The following is a 20,849-nucleotide window of genomic DNA, read 5'->3' on the forward strand; positions in this document are numbered from 1 at the left end:
GCATCCTGCAAACAACTTTGCAGGATGCGTTTTTTCCCCTAAACGACGCATTAAAAAAAACGCCAGTGTGAAAGTAGCCTTAGAAGCACATCCGAGCACCGTGATACTCGTGTGATAACCACTCGGCCCTAGTTCAAATGAAAAAAAGGTACAAGAAGTGCAAGAAATGAAATTGCCAAAACAAAAATGGAGTCAGTCACGAAGAGGTACATATACTTCTTTGTCTTGTGCCCGTTGCTTTTATGGGACTAAAGTAAATGTTTACCCAGAAGTTACAGGACAACTACCTCAGAGGCAGCGCCACTTGCTGTGTGGTCCCGCCATGCCCCCACTAGACTGCAGCACAGCAGCTCCCCAGCAATAACTGACATCACCGACTCAGCACAGGCGCTTTCCAGTAACTGCGCTCCTATTGGTCCCACAGACTAGTTCCCACAAAATGGCGGACTCCACAGGCTGCTGTACGAGGCCCCAGCACGCAGCAGACGACAGAGGTTGCGGCTCACGTTCACATTCCAGTCTGCAGTAGCGCCGCCTGCACCGTCTCCCATAGCCAGTGTCTGACGCCGGACTACGCCATGATGGCGGCCGCGACAGCAGTGTATCACTGAGCGCAGTCCGGAGCATTGCCGTTCCCGAGACGTTATGGTTAGTGACACTGTATTTCCAGCATAACGCCACAGTGCCATGAGGTAGCCATCGTCCCGGGAGCCGACATTACCGGGGCGGAACAGGAAGTACAAGTCTGGAGAGGAGACCCGGGCCGGGTGAGTGTTGTCGCCTGTCCCAGCAGGTGGTGGTGCCCGCACATGCACTATGGCGCTGCCTGTGCTCCCTCAGGGGCCTGTACCTTCCGTGTGCGGCCATGAATGCATTATATGCGGTGTGTGCAGGTGGCAATGTGCCCCCCGTGTATGTAGCCCACTGGGGGTCTCCTAGTTACTGGTAGAAAGGCTGCGAGCCCTATTATCACTCCCTTCCAAAGATTGCTGTGTGTCCCTGCGTAATGCGTATAGATGGGGGTTTCGTGACCCCAAAAGCCTGACTTTCTGCTGGGGGTAACATAGCGACCCCCGTACTGCAATCGTCACGTGTAGTCTGAGCCGCACATGCCTGCTGTATACCCCTGTGTTGTTTTTTCACTTTTAAACAGTGTGATGGGCAGAGGTCTATTAATGTTAGGGTGGGTTACCCGTTCAGTAACATATGGGCACACAGGGAAAGAAAACCAATATGATTCAGCCACAAAAACGTAATTTTTCTGCCACTTTGTAAAACATTGAGTGTTATGTGAACACATGCAGATGTGTGTGTGTGTGTGTGTTTCACCAACCTATACTTAAATATGGAACTTTCAGGGCTTGTGAGCCCCATTGGGGACAGCGATGATAATGTATGTAAAGCGCTGTGGAATACAAAGGCGCTATATAAGCCTAGAATAATACATCAAAAGGGGTTCTTCGACCTGAAGCTGCAATTCTGCTCCAACGCCGGGACCTGGCAACTACTGATATGCATACTTGCAGGAACGTTCTGGTTAGACACATCGGGCTTTGCTCTATACTCCTGTACTGAGCGAGGCCGCGCACGTCTAGTCTACACGTGACTGCATGTATGCAAATCACCTACTTTAGGTCATGTATTGGAGATTCCTAATACGCGCTGTGATGATTCACAAGTACACGGTGACTGCAGACTTGTAGCCTAAGGCCATGTGCACACGTACAGTATTTTTCGCGTTTTTTCGCTATAAAAACGCGAAAAAAACGCTTACATATGCCTCCTATTATTTAAAGTGTATTCCGCATTTCTTGTGCAAATGTTGCTTTTTTTTCCGCGAAAAAAAAGCATCATGTTCTTTAAATTTGCGGAATTGCGGTGACTCTGCACACCTAGGAATGCATTGATCTGCTGACTTTCCGCATGGGGCTGTGCACACCATGCGGGAAGTAAGCAGATTATGTGCGGTTGGTACCCAGGGTGGAGGAGAGGAGACACTCCACCACGGACTGGGCACCATATAATTGGTAAAAAAAAAAAGAATTAAAATAAAAAAGTCATATACTCACCCTCTGATGGCCCCGGAGTCTTCCCGCCTCTCAGCGGTGCACGCTGTCGCTTCCTTTCCTATAGATGCTCTGTGTGAAGGACCTGCAATGACGTCACCGTCTTGTGATTGGTCGCGTGACCGCGACGTCATGGAAGGTCCTGCACACACACACCACCTATAGGAACGGACGCCGCTGAGATCGGCTGTCTGCAGGTAAGTATAACCATTTTTTTTATTTTTTTTTATTATTTTTAAACATTCTATCTTTTACTATTGATGCTTAAACAGGAGAAAATACGAGCTGTACTAGGTATATATATGAAGTATATCAAAGTTTATTGGAAATACAGATAGTGTATACACATATATATGAAAGACATGCATAAAAACGACACGTGTGCAAAGAACAACACACCAGGGTCAACAGGAACCACTGCTACCCCAATCTATAAGTGCCTGATAATAATAACCTCATAAAGTGCATGTGCAAAAGGATGTTATGGCACTGGTACGCATGTCTGCCAGATGGAATGAAAGAGAATGCCCCATAGATGAATCCCCACAACAGGGCAGTAAAACTAAAGAGGGTCGGCAGATGCTTAACGCTAGCTGGGTCCTGGGCTGGGTGTGCAGAAAAAGCCCCCCGACGCGCGTTTCGCGTCCCTAATCGACCGCTTTCTCAAGGGATGTGCCCTGCTGACGGGAATATGTCAGTGAGGTTTTTGTGGCTACTTTTACTATTGATGCTGCATAGGCAGCATCTATAGTAAAAAGTTGGTCACACTTGTCAAACACTATGTTTGACAAATGTGACCAACCTGTCAGTCAGTTTTCCAAGCGATGCTGCAGATCGCTTGGAAAACTTTAGCATTCTGCAAGCTAATTTCGCTTGCAAAATGCTAAAAAAAAACACGAAAAAAACGGGGGAAAAAATGCGGATTTCTTGCAGAAAATTTCCGGTTTTCTTCAGGAAATTTCTGCAAGAAATCCTGACGTGTGCACATACCCTTAGGGCGGATAACCCCTTTGAAGGGAACCTGTCACCCCGAAAATCGAAGGTGAGCTAAGCCAACCGGCATCAGGGGCTTATCTACAGCATTCTGGAATGCTGTATATAAGCCCCCGATGTATCCTGAAAGATGAGAAAGAGAGGTTAGATTACACTCACCCAGGGGCGGTCCCGCTGCGGTCCGGGTCCTCCTATCTTCATAGGATGACGTCCTCTTCTTGTTTTCATGCTCCGGCGCAGGCGTACTTTGTCTCCCTGTTGAGGGCAGAGGAAAGTACTGCAGTGCGCAGGCGCTGGGCCTCTCTGACCTTTCCCGGTGCCTGCGCACTGTAGTACTTTGCTCTGACCTCAACAGGGCAGACAAAGTACACCTGTGCCGGAGCCGCAGCATGAAGACAAGAAGAGGACGTCATCGTAAGAAGATGGAAGGCCCCGGACCGCAGCAGGACCGCCCCTGGATGAGTATAATCTAACCTCTTTTTCTCATCTTTCAAGATACATCGGGGGCTTATCTACAGCATTACAGAATGCTGTAGATAAACCCCTGATGCTGGTGGGCTTACCTCACCTTCGATTTTTGGGGGGTGACAGTTTCCCTTTAGGGTATGTGCACACGTCATGATTTCTTGCAGAAATTTTCCTGACAAAAACCGGACATTTCTGCCAGAAATCCGCATGCGTTTTTTTTTTGCGTGTTTGACGCGTTTTTAGTGCGTTTTTTCCCAAATGCATAGAATAGCGGGGAAAACGCAGAAAATCCACAAAATTAATGAACATGCTGCTTTTTTTACCGCGATGCGTTTTTTTCGCGGAAAAAAACGCATCATGTGCACAAAACATTCTAAATGATAGGATGCATAATGTATGCGTTTTTAATGAGCTTTTATAGCATTTTTACTGCGAAAAAAACTGAACGTGTGCACATAGCCTAAAAGATCATTTGTTCCCAGTGGCAGCCAGATGTGATCAGTTGCAGAACAGCGCAGTCAGCTGTATTGTGGCCATAGCTGGGTACTGCAGATTCACCCCATTCGTTTCAATGAGGGCAGATGTGCAGTACCCCACTCTGGATGCTATACAGGTGACGGAGCTGAGCTGCTCTCAGTGGGAACAGCTGAATGGTGAGGGTAATATTGATGACCTGTTCTAAGGATAGACCATCAATATAGAAGTCTTGGCTGCTCTTTTAAAAGACAAAAATATATATTTTTTATGAATCTTCTTATACCTACCCATGCCCTATATTAATGGCCATCACAGATCCCTAAATTTGAAGTCTGCTGATTATTCACCGATATGTCCCCAGATCCCTCTCTACTGTTATCAGTCTCATACTTCCATTTTTTTTTATAATGTTTGTTACTTTAACAGTAGGATATAACCCATGTTGTACTATTATATCCTGTGAAGAGCCATAACAAGATGAGTAGATTTGCTATAAATCAAAGCAAAGTGATGAAAATGTTGCTACACGTGGTGACGCAGTGTGCATTTACTGAGGACGGCAGCACATGGAGTGTGTATAGATCAGAAATCACAACATTTCGTGCCATCAGCAAAGCTTAGATGAAGACCACTGCTGTAATATGTCATGTCCAGCTGCTCACCATTTGTTTTTGGGAAAATCCTGTGTCAGGCCATGATGATTTTGAGTGACAACTGCAGTTCACAGGAGTGCATGATGTTGCATCCAACCTGGTGCAGTTGTGTAGCCCCGGCCTAGGTACAGTGCTGTTTATAGGTGCCATTGTATCCGTGTGATACCGATCATGAATACACCCATTAGTGTTGTCAAATGTGTAATTTTTGTTTATTTTTCCATCTCCCATTTATAGAGCAAAGATGCCGATTGTGGAGAAGCTAAAAGATGCCCTGAAGCCAGGTCGGAAGTATTCTGATGACGTAGACCTGGGGAAGTTGCTCACCTCCTCTGCTAAAAAGATACTTTTACAAAAAATTGAATTCGAGCCTGCTAGTAAAAGTTTCTACTACCAACTGGAGACACTAAAGAGCAAATATATCCTACTGAGTCCCAGTCTGCAGCCTACCACATCCCAGAGAGGCTTGGAGGGAGGCCTGAAGCAAAGTATGTAATAGTAAACGGTCTTTTATTTCCTTCATCATATAATCTGTGCATACTGGGTCTCAGCATAATTGTAATAACACTTAAAATGAGTCTATAGTATTCCCCCTCAATGATGATTGACAGCTGCTGTGTGTAAAGGCATATTCTGCAACAGTCAAAGGGAGAGGAGAGATGCATGGTTTAGCTGTGACTATATACATGAAGGAGCAATCATTCAAATAAAAACTTATTTTTTTAATTAACATGGTCACTGCTCGATAATACTGAAATGCAAACATCCATAAAATGGTTGGTTTAAAGGGGTTTTCCTTTTTAAGAAAACTCCTGTCCCAAAGCACTTTTGTTTAAAAAATAAAGAAAGAAAGAAAAAAAATCAGAGTCCAGCATTGAGCCTCCTGCTGCTTCCAGTGTCTGTTATTGTGTGCTGAGCTCACATCATGACGACAGCGCTGCAGCCCATTAGTGAGCTCAGGGACACCAGCCACTAAGTTCACTGATGGGCTGCAGCACTGTTGTCAGCTCTGCAGACAAAAAGGCTATGTGCACACATTGCGGATTTAGCTGCGGATCCGCAGCGGATTGGCCGCTGCAGATTCACAGCAGTTTTCCCTGAGTTTACAGTACCATGTAAACCTATGGAAAACAAAATCCGCAGTGCACATGCTGCGAAAAAAACGTGCGGAAACGTTGCGTTGTTTATTCCGCAGCAAGTCAATTCTTTGTGCGGATTCTGCAGCGGTTTACACCTGCTCCATAATAGGAATCTGCAGGTGGAATCCGCAAAAAAATTGCGATAATTCCATAAGAAGTGCGGTTTACCTGCAGATTTACCAAAATCGGTCCAGAAAAATCCGTAGAGTAATCCGCAGCGTGTGCACATACCCTAACAGACACTGGGGGCAGTGGCAGAGACTCAACATTAGAACTGAGGAGGAGTATGAGCAGTTTTTATACAACAAACTGCAGCTAAGCGAAAAGTGTTTTCCAAAACTGAAAAAACCCTTTAAGTCCTATATACTACTGCTACATGTAAATAGGTGAAGAATGATGGTGCAGCTATTGATACTTGTTTTGTGTAGCCCAAACGGTTTTAAGGGTCTTTTTTTTTTTTCCCCCTTTGTTTCAGGTGGTGATCACGCATCAAGTAGCACAGATGGAGTTCCACATCCTCAAAAGGTTCTCTTTCCAGTCGAGAAGCTAACTATGAAATGGGAGCGAGTCTCCAGAGTGGGAGCAGGTCTTCAAAATCTGGGAAACACTTGCTTTTTAAATTCTACTGTCCAGTGTCTGACATACACCCCTCCTCTAGCGAACTACCTACTGTCTAAGGAGCATAGTCGCAACTGTAAGTATATTTTCACATATGCAGATTCTATTTGCATGACATTTATTTTTGATCACCATTTAAAGAGGTTTTCCCATTTCATGAAGTGGTGACCCCTGGATGTTCAGGTTCAGCCAAACAGTTAAAAAAAAAAAAAATTTGGTTCGGGTACCAAAACAGTACCCCGACCCCATTTAGATGAATTGGGGCCCGAACATCATTACCGGAAGTGCAATGGAAATTCTGCCCATCAGTGACCCTGTCGCTTGTCACCGATGAGTTGGCATGACAACCAGAGGTCTCCAGCAGACCACTATGGTTGTCATAGCCAGATTGCTATCAGCGCCGCCTGATGGTCGGCTATTTATTTATTTATTTATTTTACCAAAGTTTGGATATTTTTTTCACTTACATAAAAAAAGAACCTATACATGTTTGGTGTCTATGAACTCCTAATCACCTGGATAATCATAATGGCCGGTCAGTTTTAGCAGTTACTGAACATGGTAAAAAAAAAACAACTTTGAAATTGCACTTTTTTTTTTTTTTTTTGCAATTTCACCGCACATTTATTTCTTTCCTGTTTTCCAGTACACGATATGTTAAAACCAACAGCGTCGTTCAAAAGTGCAACTTGTCCCACAAAGAAACAAGCCCTCACATGGCCATTTTTTTTTTTTTTGTAAAGTTAAGGCTCTGGGAACAAGGGGAGCAAAAAATGAAAACGCAAAAACGAAAATACCTCCGGTCATTAAGGGGTTAATACTAATGTACATGTTCAAGTGAACTGTTCTTCAGTATAAGTGGTTGTGCTTTAAATGATTTCCATCATATAATGAAGGCTGTTCTTTATAGAGCGCATTGATTACAAGACCTTTCTTCCTTGTTTTCAGGTCAGCAGGGTGGATTCTGTATGCTGTGCATTATGCAGAACCATCTGATTCAAGCCTTTGCCAACAGTGGAAACTCTATCAAGCCCGTTTCTTTTATTCGCGAACTGAAAAGTACGAATGTGTGAGATTTTACATTGTTTGCACCAACTAATAGCTGGGTTCATTGCTTTAGATTAGCTGCTACACTATGAAAATAGGACGCTCTCGCAACATGTTTTATCTTTAGATAGTAAATCTATAACTAATTCTTTTTACCTACTTAAGGCTGTACCTGTAAGGGTATGTTCACACGTTCCTGATTTCCATCCTTTTTTTTTCAGGACTGTTTTTTAAAAAACTGCAGCTCTTGGCAGAAAACGCAGGTCCTTTTTTTGGTCCTTTTTTGTCCTTTTTTGATGCGTTTTTTGATCCTTTTTTTGATCCTTTTTTTGATCCTTTTTTTTATGCAGTTTTCTATGCAGTTAAAATGGCTGAAAATACCCTAACCCTACCCCTAACCGTACCCCTAACCCTAACCCTACCCCTAACCCTATTTTAACCTTAGTGGGAAAAAAAAAAAATTCTTAATTTTTTTTTATTGTCCCTACCTATGGGGGTGACAGGGGGGGGGGGTGTCATTTACTATTTTTTTTTATTTTGATCACTGAGATAGGTTATATCTCAGTGATCAAAATGCACTTTGGAACGAATCTGCCGGCCGGCAGATTCGGTGGGCGCACTGCGCATGCGCCCGCCATTTTGCAAGATGGCGGCGCCCAGGGAGAAGACGGCCGGACGGACACCGGGACGCCGGGTAAGTATAAGGGGGGGAGATTAGGGCACGGGGGGGGCATCGGAGCACTGGGGGGGGGGCATCGGAGCACGGGGCGGTGGGATTGGAGCACGGGGGGGCGGGATCGGAGCACGGGGGGGCAGCCACACTCCGCCCACGCACTTCCGCCCGGTTCCCCGCACTTCCTGCTGCAGCGGTTCGGCACCACAAACCGCAGTAAAACCCGCAGATATTTTTTTCATCTGCGGGTTTTACTGCGGGTTTGACCTCACAATGGAGGTCAATGGGTGCAGAACCGCTGCGGCTCCGAAAAAAGAAGTGACATGGTACTTCTTTTTTCCCGCAGCTATTCAGCGCGGTTTTTTTTTTTTGATTTTCCGCATTGTGGGCACAGCAGTTCCTGTTTTCCATAGGGTACAATGTAATGTACCCTGCATGGAAAACAGCTGCGGACCCGCAGCAGGAAAATCGCGGCAATTCCGCATGAAAAAAAGGATCGTGTGAACATGGCCTAATGATGTTTTTTACCTGCGGTTTCTCATGTACTGGCCTTACATTTGTTTAAAGGGAACCTGACAGCTGGCACATGCTGCTCGATCCACAGGCAGCATGTGTCAGGCATTGGCTGTATTATTTCTGGAATGTGTTTTTCTCTAAAATGTCGCACCTTTTCAGAGTCGAACACAGTTTAAAAGCCACCCAAGACCAAGCCGCAATAGAGATTAGTTGGAAAGATAGGTCACCGGCGGCTTCTCCCCTCCCATGAGTTACTGACGGTTTCTCACTATACAAGAGCACAGAGAGACCCCAATACTCAAGGGTAATGGGTAAGGTGAAGCCATGATCTGCTTGTCCAGCTAGTCTGTGCAGCTCGGAACCCTGAGGCTTTTAAACCGTTCTTTGCTGAAAGGCCACAGTGTTTCACAGTCATGCATGCATGGTTGAAATCATACAGCCAGTGCCTGATGCGTGGATCAGGCAGCATGCATCAGCTGTCTAGTGTCCCTTCAAATTTGTATATATTATCCGGTTTTAAAAATGTGAGAAGCCATTTTGAACTCAACAGGATTTGTTTAGCCAATATTGCTCTCAACGTTGCCATGAATTTACTAGACTGGCGGGTGTTTCTCTGGAGTGATGGAGGCTTTTTTTTTTTTTTTTTTATGCTGCCCATGGTTTGGGCAGGAGTTCACTGCCAATGTTGTAGTCTTGTAAATTTGATTCCTCTTTGTAACAGGGCCCCATGTTCCCTGAAAATAAGCTGTTCATAGATTGTCTAGCTGCTGTACATTTAGAGATTAGCAATATTCTTTGGGGAACGGGGTAAGGGGTCAACTCCTCTGCACCACTAGGAATGACACTAGATTCAGACATCCCTGTGTTCCTACCTTAGAAAAACCAATCAGTATTTTTTTTTTTGTCATCCTAGTTTGTTTTTGGTTTTTTTCTCACTAAAGAGATGTGCTTGCTTCCAAGCCAATGAAGAAATCCTTGAAAAGTTACGTTCTTGTTCAAGTTTATCACTAAGGCCACATCCACATGCTCAGCATCTGTAAGCCAAAACCAGGAGTGGGTGATAGATACAGAAGAGGTGATGTGTTTCTATTATGCTTCCCTCTGATTGTTCCGCTCCTGGTTTTGGCTTACAGATACTGATGTAAAACACTCAAATACTCAATGTGTAATTGTGGCCTAAGCAACAGATAAGGGAGACAGAAGCCCTCTGGTTTCCATCTAGGTCTTGGATTCCAATAGACTTGAAGGCGGAGTCTGCAGCCTAAAAACATTAATGGGAATCTTAGTAAGATCAACACCACCCCCTTTTCCACAAACCACAAATAATGGCATGGAGGTTTTTTATATGTAAATCCGTCAACACCTTTATATCTGCTATATGTTTCTGCATTCCTGAGTAATTTGTGTTTAAATTCATGTGTAAATGATGCGTTGAGTGCTTTCAGCATGACAAAGCACCTAGCAAGTTTCTGCCTACTGAGGTTGTTTTCCTGCCCATCACCAGCCAGCATCTTTAGCTTGATCCTTGGGTGATGTCAAGGAAATCTGACTGTGGGCTATCAATCAAGCTAAAGAGGCTGGTGCTGGTCAGGGAAACAACCATGGTAGGTAGAGGCTACTTGGTGCTCCCTCACCTGCATAGAACTCAATGTGTAATTTACATATACATTAAAATGCTAATTACTTGGGAATACAATAATGGATAGAACATGTAAAGGTGTCTATGGTTTTACATTTCAAAGACACGAATGCTCATATATGCAGTTTGGGAGGGATATCTTACAGGCAGATTTCTTTTAAAACTGTCTCAATTGAAATTATAATGTATGTCATACACTACTGTGCTAGGTCCTCCAGAAAGAGTGAAGTCTTATTTAGTTTATATGTACTCTTTAAAAAAAAAAATATTTGCCTCTGCAGGTTCTATAGAACTGAGCACTGCATTTCAGCAGTCATTAGCTTGTGTATGGTCTGTCCTATTAACCCCTTCCCTACCTATGGTGCACCAAAAAGGTGTAACCACCGGATCATTATTTTAAAACTGTATTTCAAAAGTCTGCCACATAGTCCTAATCCACCCTTTTTACTTTTATCATTCTCACCTTAGAAATTGCCCGTCATTTCCGATTTGGAAGTCAAGAAGATGCACATGAGTTCCTGCGGTATACAATTGATGCCATGCAAAAGGCTTGTTTAAATGGCTATGCCAAGTAAGGAGCTAAAAAACTTGTAGTGATTGTTATACTTCCATATCAATGTATCACATCAGAGGCTCATAATTTGTAAATCTAGTTCTATATTATATATTATGCTGTTATAATATTTATTGTGCTTACGTGGTTGAAACAAAGAGCTCGTTCTGAACATCTTCTGAATATTAAGATGGATGCTGTGCCTGGAATCCATCTGAAAGGGACTTTTGGGTGCTGCATAGTGAGCAGCTGTCTAACAACTAGCTTCAAGCAGTACCTCTCCAAATGTTTTTTTTTATTTAGGTTGGAATCGCACTAGCAGTTTTATAAGCCAAAGGCAGTAATGGATCTGAAGGGAAAGACTGATACTTCTCCACTTCTTGTAACACGCCATTCCAGTTTTCGGAAATTTTGAAATTTTAACCTGTTCTATATTTCCCGTTCTTTCTAAATCTGTGTTTGGCTGTGAATCAAAAACGTCATGTGTCTGAAATCGCCCTTGAAGTGGATCTGGCACCAAATTTCATAATTCAAATTACACACGTTGTTTTCCTTCGATATAAAATAAGCAGCTCATCTTAATATCTGGCTTATACAGTCCTTCTGACATGGACTTTTAGAGTAAGTTCCTCAGCAATGTATGCAGCTTGTATTGTGAAATCTGATGACAACTCTGCTTTACTTGCATGCCAGGCACCATATACTTACAGATGCATCTCACAAAATTAGACTATCCTCAAAAAGTTAATTTATTTCAGTTCTTCAATACAAAAAAGGGAAACTCCTATTTCTCCTTTGCCTCATTGGGGGACACAGGACCATGGTTCATGCTGTGTCCCCTAGTGAGTGCCTCGGAGAAAAGGATTTTACAGTGAGTACACAAAAATCCATGTATTAGTCATTACAAACAGAGTGAAGTATTTCAAGTGTTTATTTCTGTTAATATTGATGACTATGGCTTACAGCCTATGAAAATGCAAAAGTCATTATCTCAGTAAATTAGAATACTTTATAACACCAGCTTGAAAAAATGATTTTAAAATCCGAAATGTTGGCCTACTGAAATGTATGTTCAGTAAATGCAGTCAATATTTGGTCGGGGCTCCTTTTGTATCAGTTACTGTATCAATGCCACGTGGCATTGCTGAGGTGTTATGGAAGCCCAGGTTTCTTTGATAGCTTTTAGCTCGTCTTCATTGTTTGGTCTGATGTCTCTCATCTACCTCTTCGCAATACAGGTCAGGCGAGTTTGCTGGTCAATCAAGCACCGTAATACTTCTGTTTTTAAACCATGTATTCATACTTTTGGCAGTGTGGACAGGTGCCAAGTCCTGCTGGAGAATGAAATTTCGATCTCGAAAAGCTTGACGGCAGAGGGAAGCATGAAGTGCTCTAAAATTTCTTGGTAGACGTCTGTGCTGACTTAAGTCTTGATAAAATCCAGTGGACCTACACCAGCAGATAAGGCTCTCAAAACCATAATTGATTGTGGATACTTCACACTAGACCTTGGAAATCAAGGTTCCAGTCTCTGGAGGAAGAGTGGAGAGACAGATAATCCAAGCTGCTTGAGGTTTAGTGTGAAGTTTCCACAATCAGTGATGGTTTGGGGAGCCATGTCATCTGCTGGTGTAGGTCCACTGTGTTTTATCAAGACCGAAGAGGGATTTTTGGTTCTTACCGTAAAATCTTTCTTGGAGCCTTCATTGGGGGACACAGGTAACCATGGGTGTATGCTGCTGTCACTAGGAGGCTGACACTATGCAAATAAAGAAGTAACTCCTCCCCGGCAGTATACGACCCTCCGACAGGCACCAGGCAACTCAGTTGGTGCAAAAGCAGTAGTAGGAACAGGTAATATAAAACTCAACCTATGTACCAACCCACAACAACGGCACGTTGGCCAACACGGTACAACTTCAAGGGAGGGTGCTGTGTCCCCCAATGAAGGCTCCAAGAAAGAGATTTTACGGTAAGAACCAAAAATCCCTCTTTCTTTCTCGCCTCATTGGGGGACACAGGTAACCATGGGACGTCCAAAAGCAGTCCCTAGGGCGGGATATTCTGCAGAAAAAGAGTTAGGTCGGCCGGTCAGAAACAGCCGCCTGCAGTATCCTCCTACTCAGGCTCGCATCCGCAGAAGCCTGAGTATGCACCTTGTAGAATTTCACAAAGGTGTGAATGGATGACCACGTTGCGGCCTTGCAAACCTGCGAGGCTGAAGCTTGGTGACGAACTGCCTAGGAAGCTCCCACAGCCCGGGTAGAGTGAGCCCTCACTCCCGACGGAGGCCGTTAGTCTTGAACACGGTATGCCTCCAGAACCGCCAAACGGATCCAACGAGCAATTGTGGACTTGGAGGCGGGGAGCCCCTTTCGCCGCCCTTCCGAGACGATGAACAGAGAATTGGCCTGACGAAAAGAGGCAGTTCTGGCGAGATAAATTCGGATAGCCCTGACCACATCCAACTTGTGAAGAGATTTCTCCAAGGGATGAACCGGGAGAGGGCACAAGGAAGGGAGTACAATGTCCTCATTGATGTGAAAAGCCGAAACCACCTTTGGTAGAAAGGAAGGAACCGGATGAAGAACCACTTTGTCCTGATGCAGGACTAGAAAAGGAGAACGACAGGATAAGGCCACCAGCTCCGACACTCTTCTAATGGAGGTGATGGCGACCAAAAAGGCCACCTTCCAGGATAGAAACGAGAAGGAAATGTCCTGAATCGGTTTAAAGAGCGCACGCTGGAGGGCGTCCAAAACGAGGTTAAGGTCCCAAGGCTCGACAGGAGGACGATAAGGGGGAGCTATATGAGCGACCTGAGGCAGGGAGGCCAGGTCTCTTTGAAAAAGAACGGACAGAGCAGAAATCTGACCCTTCAAGGTGCCAAGGGAAAGACCCGAATCTAGACCCGCTTGAAGGAAACTGAGAGGAGATGGAAGGGAAAAGGTCATAGGAAACAGATTGTTGTCCTGACACCACCGGATAAAGGCCTTCCAACACCTGTCATAAATAAGCGAGGAAGCCGGTTTTCTCGCCCTTAACATAGTCTGGATGACACTATGAGAAAAACCCGCGTCCTTCAGGACCGCGGCCTCAACGGCCATACCGTTAAATTCAGAGACCAAGAATTCGGGTGGAAGAGGGGCCCCTGCGAAAGAAGGTCCGGACGATCCGGAAGTCTCCACGAAACGTCCGATAGCATCTTCACCAGTTCTGCATACCAGGCCCTGCGAGGCCAATCTGGAGCTACTAAGAGTACGGGGACCCCTTCTGTCTTGATCTTTTTTACGACCCTTGGGATCAAGGGGAGGGGTGGGAACAGATAGGGCATCTAGAATTGAGTCCACAGAATCACGAGTGTGTCGCATCTGACGGCCATCGGATCCCGAGATCTGGAGACGTACTGGGGAACCTTGTGGTTTGCCCGGGAGGCCATCAAGTCGACGTCTGGGACGCCCCACCGCTGGCAAATCTGGCTAAAGATTGAGGGGAGAAGAGACCACTCTCCCGCCATGATGCCCTGGCGACTGAGAAAGTCGGCTTCCCAATTGTCCACCCCTGGGATGTAGACGGCTGACAGAGAAGGAACGTGATCCTCGCCCAACGCAGAATTTTTGCCACTTCCGCCATGACTTGTGCGCTGCGAGTCCCTCCCTGATGGTTTATGTAAGCCACGGCCGTGGCGTTGTCCGACTGAATGCGGACCGGTTTCCCTGAAAGGAGAGACTCCCAGTGGATGAGGGCTAGGAAGATGGCTCTGATTTCCAAGAGGTTGATAGGGAGGCGCGCCTCCTGAGCAGTCCAGCGGCCCTGGGCCGTGAGGTGGAGAAAAACTGCTCCCCAACCTTGGAGACTGGCGTCGGTGGAGATCACCTGCCAGCGGGGAGGGAGAAATGACCTCCCGCGCAGAATGGAGGTGGACAGCGTCCACCAAGAGAGAGACTGTTTCACTCTGGGGGAGAGGCGAAACGGGTGATCCAGGGAAAGTGGATTCCTGTCCCAGGCCGACAGAAGGGCCAGCTGGAGGGGGACGAAAGTGGAACTGGGCATAGGGGACCGCTTCCATGGAGGCGACCATCTTTCCCAAAACCCTCATGGCAAGGCGGAGAGACGGAGGATTCGGGCTCTTTAGTTCCCTGACCCCCGACGAAGAGAAAGGAACTTCTCTTTGGGAAGAAAGACCTGAGCCTGAGAGGTGTCGAATTCCATGCCCAGGAACTCCAGCCACTGAGATGGAATCAGGGAAGACTTCTGGTAATTGATTATCCAGCCGAGGCGAAGAAGCGTGTCCAGAGTAAGCTGGAGGCTCTGGCTGCAATCCCAACGGGACGGACCCTTGATCAAGAGGTCGTCGAGGTATGGGATTACCAGAATCCCCTTTGAACATAGGATGGCCATGACAGCTGCCATGACCTTCGTAAAGACCCTGGGCGCAGACGCCAGACCGAAAGGGAGGGCCGTGAACTGATAGTGATGACCCTGAATCGCGAACTGGAGGAATCTCTGATGTCGTACGCAAATAGGGACGTGAAGGTACGCATCTCAGATATCCACGGAACACAGAAACTCTCCCGGTTCCATGGACGCGATCAACGAGCGTAAAGATTCCATCCTGAAACGCCGAATCAGGAGATGGCGGTTCAGCCGCTTGAGATCCAAAATTGGACGGAGAGAACCGTCCTTTTTTGGAACCACAAACAGGTTTGAGTAAAAACCCAAAAACCGCTCGCGATGAGGCACCGGAACTATGACTCCTGAGGTGAGGAGCGACTCGACGGCCTGGAGAAGTCCTGAGAGGTGGGAGGACGAGAGAGCAGGAAACGTCTTCCTGGGGGCGAAGAAAATTCTATCTTGTAGCCCGAAGTGACGATCTCCCTGACCCAGGCGTCGTCGACTACCGATAGCCACACCTCTGAGAACAGAAGTCGGCCTCCCACCCTAGAGGGATTTCCAGGTGGGGGCGACCCGTCATTTATTAGAGGACCTGTGGCCCCGAGATCCAGATGGTCTTGCGGGGTGGCTCTTAGCTCTCCAGCGCGGTGGAGGCCTGAAAGAAGGTTTTCTTCGGTCTCCTTGCGAGGAAGAACGGTCCTGGTTGGGGTTTCCTGAGGAGGCGAAGGACCGAAAGGACTGAGGGCCCCTCCGATTGAAGGGCTGTTTCGGCTTGGATTGGGGTAAGGAGGTACTCTTACCACCCGTAGCGTCCGAGATCATTTGATCCAGCTACATGCAGAAGAGTCTAGAACCCTGGAAGGGCAGACCAGTGAGAGATTTTTTAGAAGCGGGGTCAGCGCTCCACGCCTTTAGCCAGAGAATTCGGCGAATGGCCACAATGTTGCTGTTAACCCTGGTGGAGCAGGCCGCTGCATCAAGGGAGGCATTCATGAGGTATTTTCACGCAAGAGAAATCTGATCCGCTAATTCAGACAGTTTCTCAGCAGGAGCAGAGGCCAAAATGCCCCTGCGCAGGGTTTTGGCCCAGGCTGACACAGCCTTGGCTACCCAGGGCGAGGCGAAACTAGGGCAGAGGGAGGCTCCGGACGCCTTAAATGCCGATTTTGCTAAGGCCTCGATTTGCCTGTCCGTGGGGTCCTTAAGGGAAGCCGCGTCCGGGATAGACAGAACCGTCTGCGAGGATAGCCTAGAGACAGGCGGGTCGACCTTAGGAGACTCGGACCATTTGGAGACAAGGTCGGAGTGAAAAGGGTATAACACATCTAGCCGTTTCCTGCCAGGGAAACGCTTACCAGAGTTTTTCCAGTGTTTAGAGGTAGTGTTATCAAACTCCCTGTGATTAGGAAAACACCTAGAAGGACGTTTAATCCGTTTAAACGCAACGGAGACGTCCTGAGAGCTCACTTCATCCTCCTTAAGATCAAGCGTCTGAATGATAGCTGAAATAAGGCTATCGACCATCTCCTGTGTTCCGGAAGTATGATCTGCATCAGAGTCAGATTCCGACTGAGAGGATAGATCAGACCCGACGTCCGCCTGCGAGGAGGGGGAATGGGCAGATAGGGGAATTCCGTCCAGGGAACTGGACGAGGATCTAGATAAGGTCCGTTTTCTGTCTCTTTTGTCCGGTCTGCCTCTGTGAGGGTCTAGGACAGGTGCGAGCGAATCGCCGTGTGAGGCGTTCGTGGCACTGGTGGCATTAGAGAGAAGCGGGATACGTTCAAGTGCCTGGACCAGGGACTGAGAAACCTTAGTCAGGTCGGACACTGATTGAGACATAGCAACAGCCCACTCCGGGGGAGGGGGGGTGCACTCATCCCGGGACCTAGGAGCTTCCTGAGGGACGGACATGGTGGGAGGAACGCAGGACAGGCAGAAGGGTGAAGGCTGACCTGAAGCCCACTTTTTCTTAGTGAGTGCAGGCGTAATGGATAGGCGTAATGGATGGCCGTAGTGGCAAAGGCCGGGGTGGGATCGGACATAGGTGGATATTACCTTGTCCTGGAGCGGAAAAGTACTGCCGGGAGGAGTTGAGCCCGAGAGAGCAGTAGCGCTGAGCCCGCCGAAAAAACAGTGGCAGGTGCCTGTGTTCCCCCGAAAATCTTCTGTCCCACGCGGTGAGCAGACTCTGACAGGGAGCAGGAAGCGGTAAAAAGAGCGCTGAGAAAGCGCGACGCTGTGGGCGGGCACAAGCGCTGAAGGGGGAAGCAGAAGAAACGCCCCCAACAGCGCTGAAAGATTCCTGGCTGCAATAATGCCGGCCGCCACCAGAGGGCGCTCAAGCGCCAAAAGGTGGTGAAGAAAAGCCAGGAGGAAAAAACTCCTGGCCGCAATAATGCCGGCCGCCACCAGAGGGCGCTCATGCGCCAAAAAAGGAGAAAAGCCGGGAAGACAGAGAAAAAAAATGGTGTGAGCGCCTGCAATCTTAAATAAAAAGGAGGGAAAGAATGCCGGCGTTATGTGAAGCCGTTCCCCGCGGTTTAGTGTGTCCCAGCGCCTGAAAATGCGACCCTCTCTCCTATCACAGGGGAAGCCTGGTAAGCTATATGTAGATCGCTGCCGGGCAGGGTGAGGGAAGGAAGGGGGATGGGGGGGGGCTTTGTTGATTGAAGATCCCTTACCTGGAGATGAGGAACCATCAGGATCCCTTGGAGACTAGAGGGTCCTGGAAGAAGTCCTCCTTCCCGCGCCACGAACTCTCTGGCGCAGAAGACGGCGTCAACCCCTAACCAGGGGGAGAGGGTCACTGGAAGTGACCGCCGTCGTCCTCTCAGCCCAATCCGAGGAGAGGGATGAGGAGGGGAAACGGGCAGGACCGGCCACCGAGGAAGAAGGTCACCCTGAACACCCGAAGGGTGACAGGGGACAAGTCCTGCCCAGTGGGTCCGAGAGGGTGCGATGTGGGTGATACTACACTGCTCTCTCGGTCGCTCAAAGTGGGGGAAAACAGGGTGAGAAAACTGCACCCTGTTACCCTGAAGAAAAAAAGTCTGAAAAAGAAAGGGAAAAGGTTAATAAAACACAACAAATCCCTGTAAAAGAAATGCGGATCTGGTGTTGGATCCAGGTCCGCCTCCTACAGACACTAAGCAAAAACTGAGTTGCCTGGTGCCTGTTGGAGGGTGTATACTGCCGGGGAGGAGTTACTTCTTCTTTATTTGCATAGTGTCAGCCTCCTAGTGACAGCAGCATACACCCATGGTTACCTGTGTCCGCCAATGAGGCGAGAAAGAAAGTCAGCGCAGCCACCTACCAGGAAATTTTACAGCACTTCATGCTTCCCTTTGCCGAAAAGCTTTTTGGAGATGGAAATTTAATTCTCTGACAGGACTTGGCACTTGTCCACACTGCCAAAAGTACCAATTCCTGGTTTAAAAACAACAGTATCACTGTGCTTGATTGGCCAGCAAACTCGCCTGACCTTAACCCCATAGAGAATCTATGGGGTATTGTGAAGAGGAAGATGAGACACCAGACCCAACAATGCAAACAAGCTGAAGGCTGCTATCAAAACAACCTGGGCTTCCATAACACCTCAGCAGTGCCACAGGCTGATCGCCTCCATGCCACGCCGCATTGATGCAAAAGGAGCCCCGACAAGTATTGAGTGCATATACTGAACATACATTTCAGTGGGCCAACATTTCGGATTTTAAATCTTTTTTCAAGCAGGTGTTATAAAGTAACATAGTAACATAGTTAGTAAGGCCGAAAAAAGACATTTGTCCATCCAGTTCAGCCTAATCACAGAGTAAGGCTGCCGTCACACTTGCAGTATTTGGTCAGGATTTTACCTCAGTATCTGTAAGCCAAAACCAGGAGTGGAACAAATAGAGGAAAAGTATAATAGAAACATATAGTAACATAGTAACATAGTTAGTAAGGCCGAAAAAAGACATTTGTCCATCCAGTTCAGCCTATATTCCATCATAATAAATCCCCAGATCTACGTCCTTCTACAGAACCTAATTGTATGATACAATATTGTTCTGCTCCAGGAAGACATCCAGGCCTCTCTTGAACCCCTCGACTGAGTTCGCCATCACCACCTCCTCAGGCAAGCAATTCCAGATTCTCACTGCCCTAACAGTAAAGAATCCTCTTCTATGTTGGTGGAAAAACCTTCTCTCCTCCAGACGCAAAGAATGCCCCCTTGTGCCCGTCACCTTCCTTGGTATAAACAGATCCTCAGCGAGATATTTGTATTGTCCCCTTATATACTTATACATGGTTATTAGATCGCCCCTCAGTCTTTTTTCTATACTAAATAATCCTAATTTCGCTAATCTATCTGGGTATATAGTAAGTTCAGTAAGTTAGAATAACGACTTTTGGGTTTTCATTGGCTGTAAGCCATTATCCTCAACATTAACCGCTTACCGACATCGGGCGTAATAGTACACCGATGTCGGCTCCGGCAGTGAGCCCACATCTTTCCGGGGACTTGTCAGCTGTTTTGAACAGCTGACATGTGCCCGCAATAGCTGCAGGTGGAATCGTGATCCACCCGCGGCTATTAACCAGTTAACTGCCGCTGTCAAACTCTGAATGGCGCTTCCGGCCATCAGCCGGATCACGTGATCGCGGGTCACCAGTGTATTGGCATGACAACCTGATGTCTCCTGGAGACCTCTATGGTTGTCAGTGCCATATTGCTGTGAGCGCCACCCAGTGGTCGGCGCTCGTAGCAAGTCAGTATATCTGCTATATAGGGGCCATCTGAACATCGCTTCTATGTAGAAGAGCCGATCGGGCTATGGCAGCTTCTAGTCTGCTATAAAGACTATTAAAGCATGCCAAAAGTAAAAAAAAAAAAAAAAAAAAAAAAATTTAAATTAAAAATATTAAAGTTCAAATCACCCCTCTTTCGCCCCATTCAAAATAAAACAATAAAAATAAAATCAAACACATATTTGGTATCGCCGAGTTCAGAATCGCCCGATCAATTTAAAAAAAAAAAAAAAAAAATTAACCTGATCGCTAAACAGCGTAGCGAGAAAAAGTCAACGCCAAAATGACAATTTTTTTTTGTCGCCGCGACATTGTATTAAAATGCAATAACAGGCGATCAAAAGAATGTATCTGCACAAAAATTGGATCATTAAAAACGTCAGCTCGGCGCACAAAAAATAAGCCCTCACCCAGCCTGAGATCACGAAAAATAAAGACTCTACGGGTATTGGAAAATGGCACAATTTTTTTTTTTTTCTTTTTTAATTGTTTGCAGTTTTTTTCACCACTTAGATAAAAAAGGACCTAGACTGTTTGGTGTCTATGAACTGGTTATGACCTGGAAAATCATAATAGCAGGTCAGTTTTAGTATTTAGTGAACCTAGTAAAAAAGCCAAACAAAAGAAAAGTGTCGGAGTTCACTTTTTGTGCAATTTCACCGCACTTGGAATTTTTTTTTCCTGTTTTCTAGTACACGACATGGTAAAACAAATGGTGTCGTTCAAAAGTACATCTCGTCCCACAAAAAACAAACCCTCACATGGCCATATTGACGGGAAAGTAAAAAAAAGTTATGGTTCTGGGAAGAAGGGGAGCG

The 20,849-nt window shown here is 46.5% G+C and overlaps 1 protein-coding gene across 3 annotated transcripts in view; it reads left to right on the top strand.

Moving 5' to 3' along the window:
- Positions 1-414: 414 nt before the first annotated feature.
- The window catches only part of USP36 (ubiquitin specific peptidase 36), a 61,548-nt gene continuing 41,113 nt past the window's right edge, over positions 415-20,849 (top strand). For 2 of the 3 annotated variants that reach the window (XM_069752414.1, XM_069752416.1), the window contains exons 1-5: positions 415-767; positions 4,895-5,145; positions 6,272-6,490; positions 7,363-7,473; positions 10,758-10,860. In XM_069752414.1, coding sequence (XP_069608515.1) covers positions 4,902-5,145; positions 6,272-6,490; positions 7,363-7,473; positions 10,758-10,860 — 677 coding nt within the window. In that variant the 5' untranslated portion in view covers positions 415-767; positions 4,895-4,901. The remainder of the gene's footprint in view (positions 768-4,894; positions 5,146-6,271; positions 6,491-7,362; positions 7,474-10,757; positions 10,861-20,849) is intronic. The other variant, XM_069752415.1, reaches the window with a different exon arrangement.

The sequence above is a fragment of the Ranitomeya imitator genome, chromosome 2 (assembly GCF_032444005.1).
Source record: "Ranitomeya imitator isolate aRanImi1 chromosome 2, aRanImi1.pri, whole genome shotgun sequence".
In the NCBI taxonomy this organism is placed as follows: Eukaryota; Metazoa; Chordata; class Amphibia; order Anura; family Dendrobatidae; genus Ranitomeya; species Ranitomeya imitator.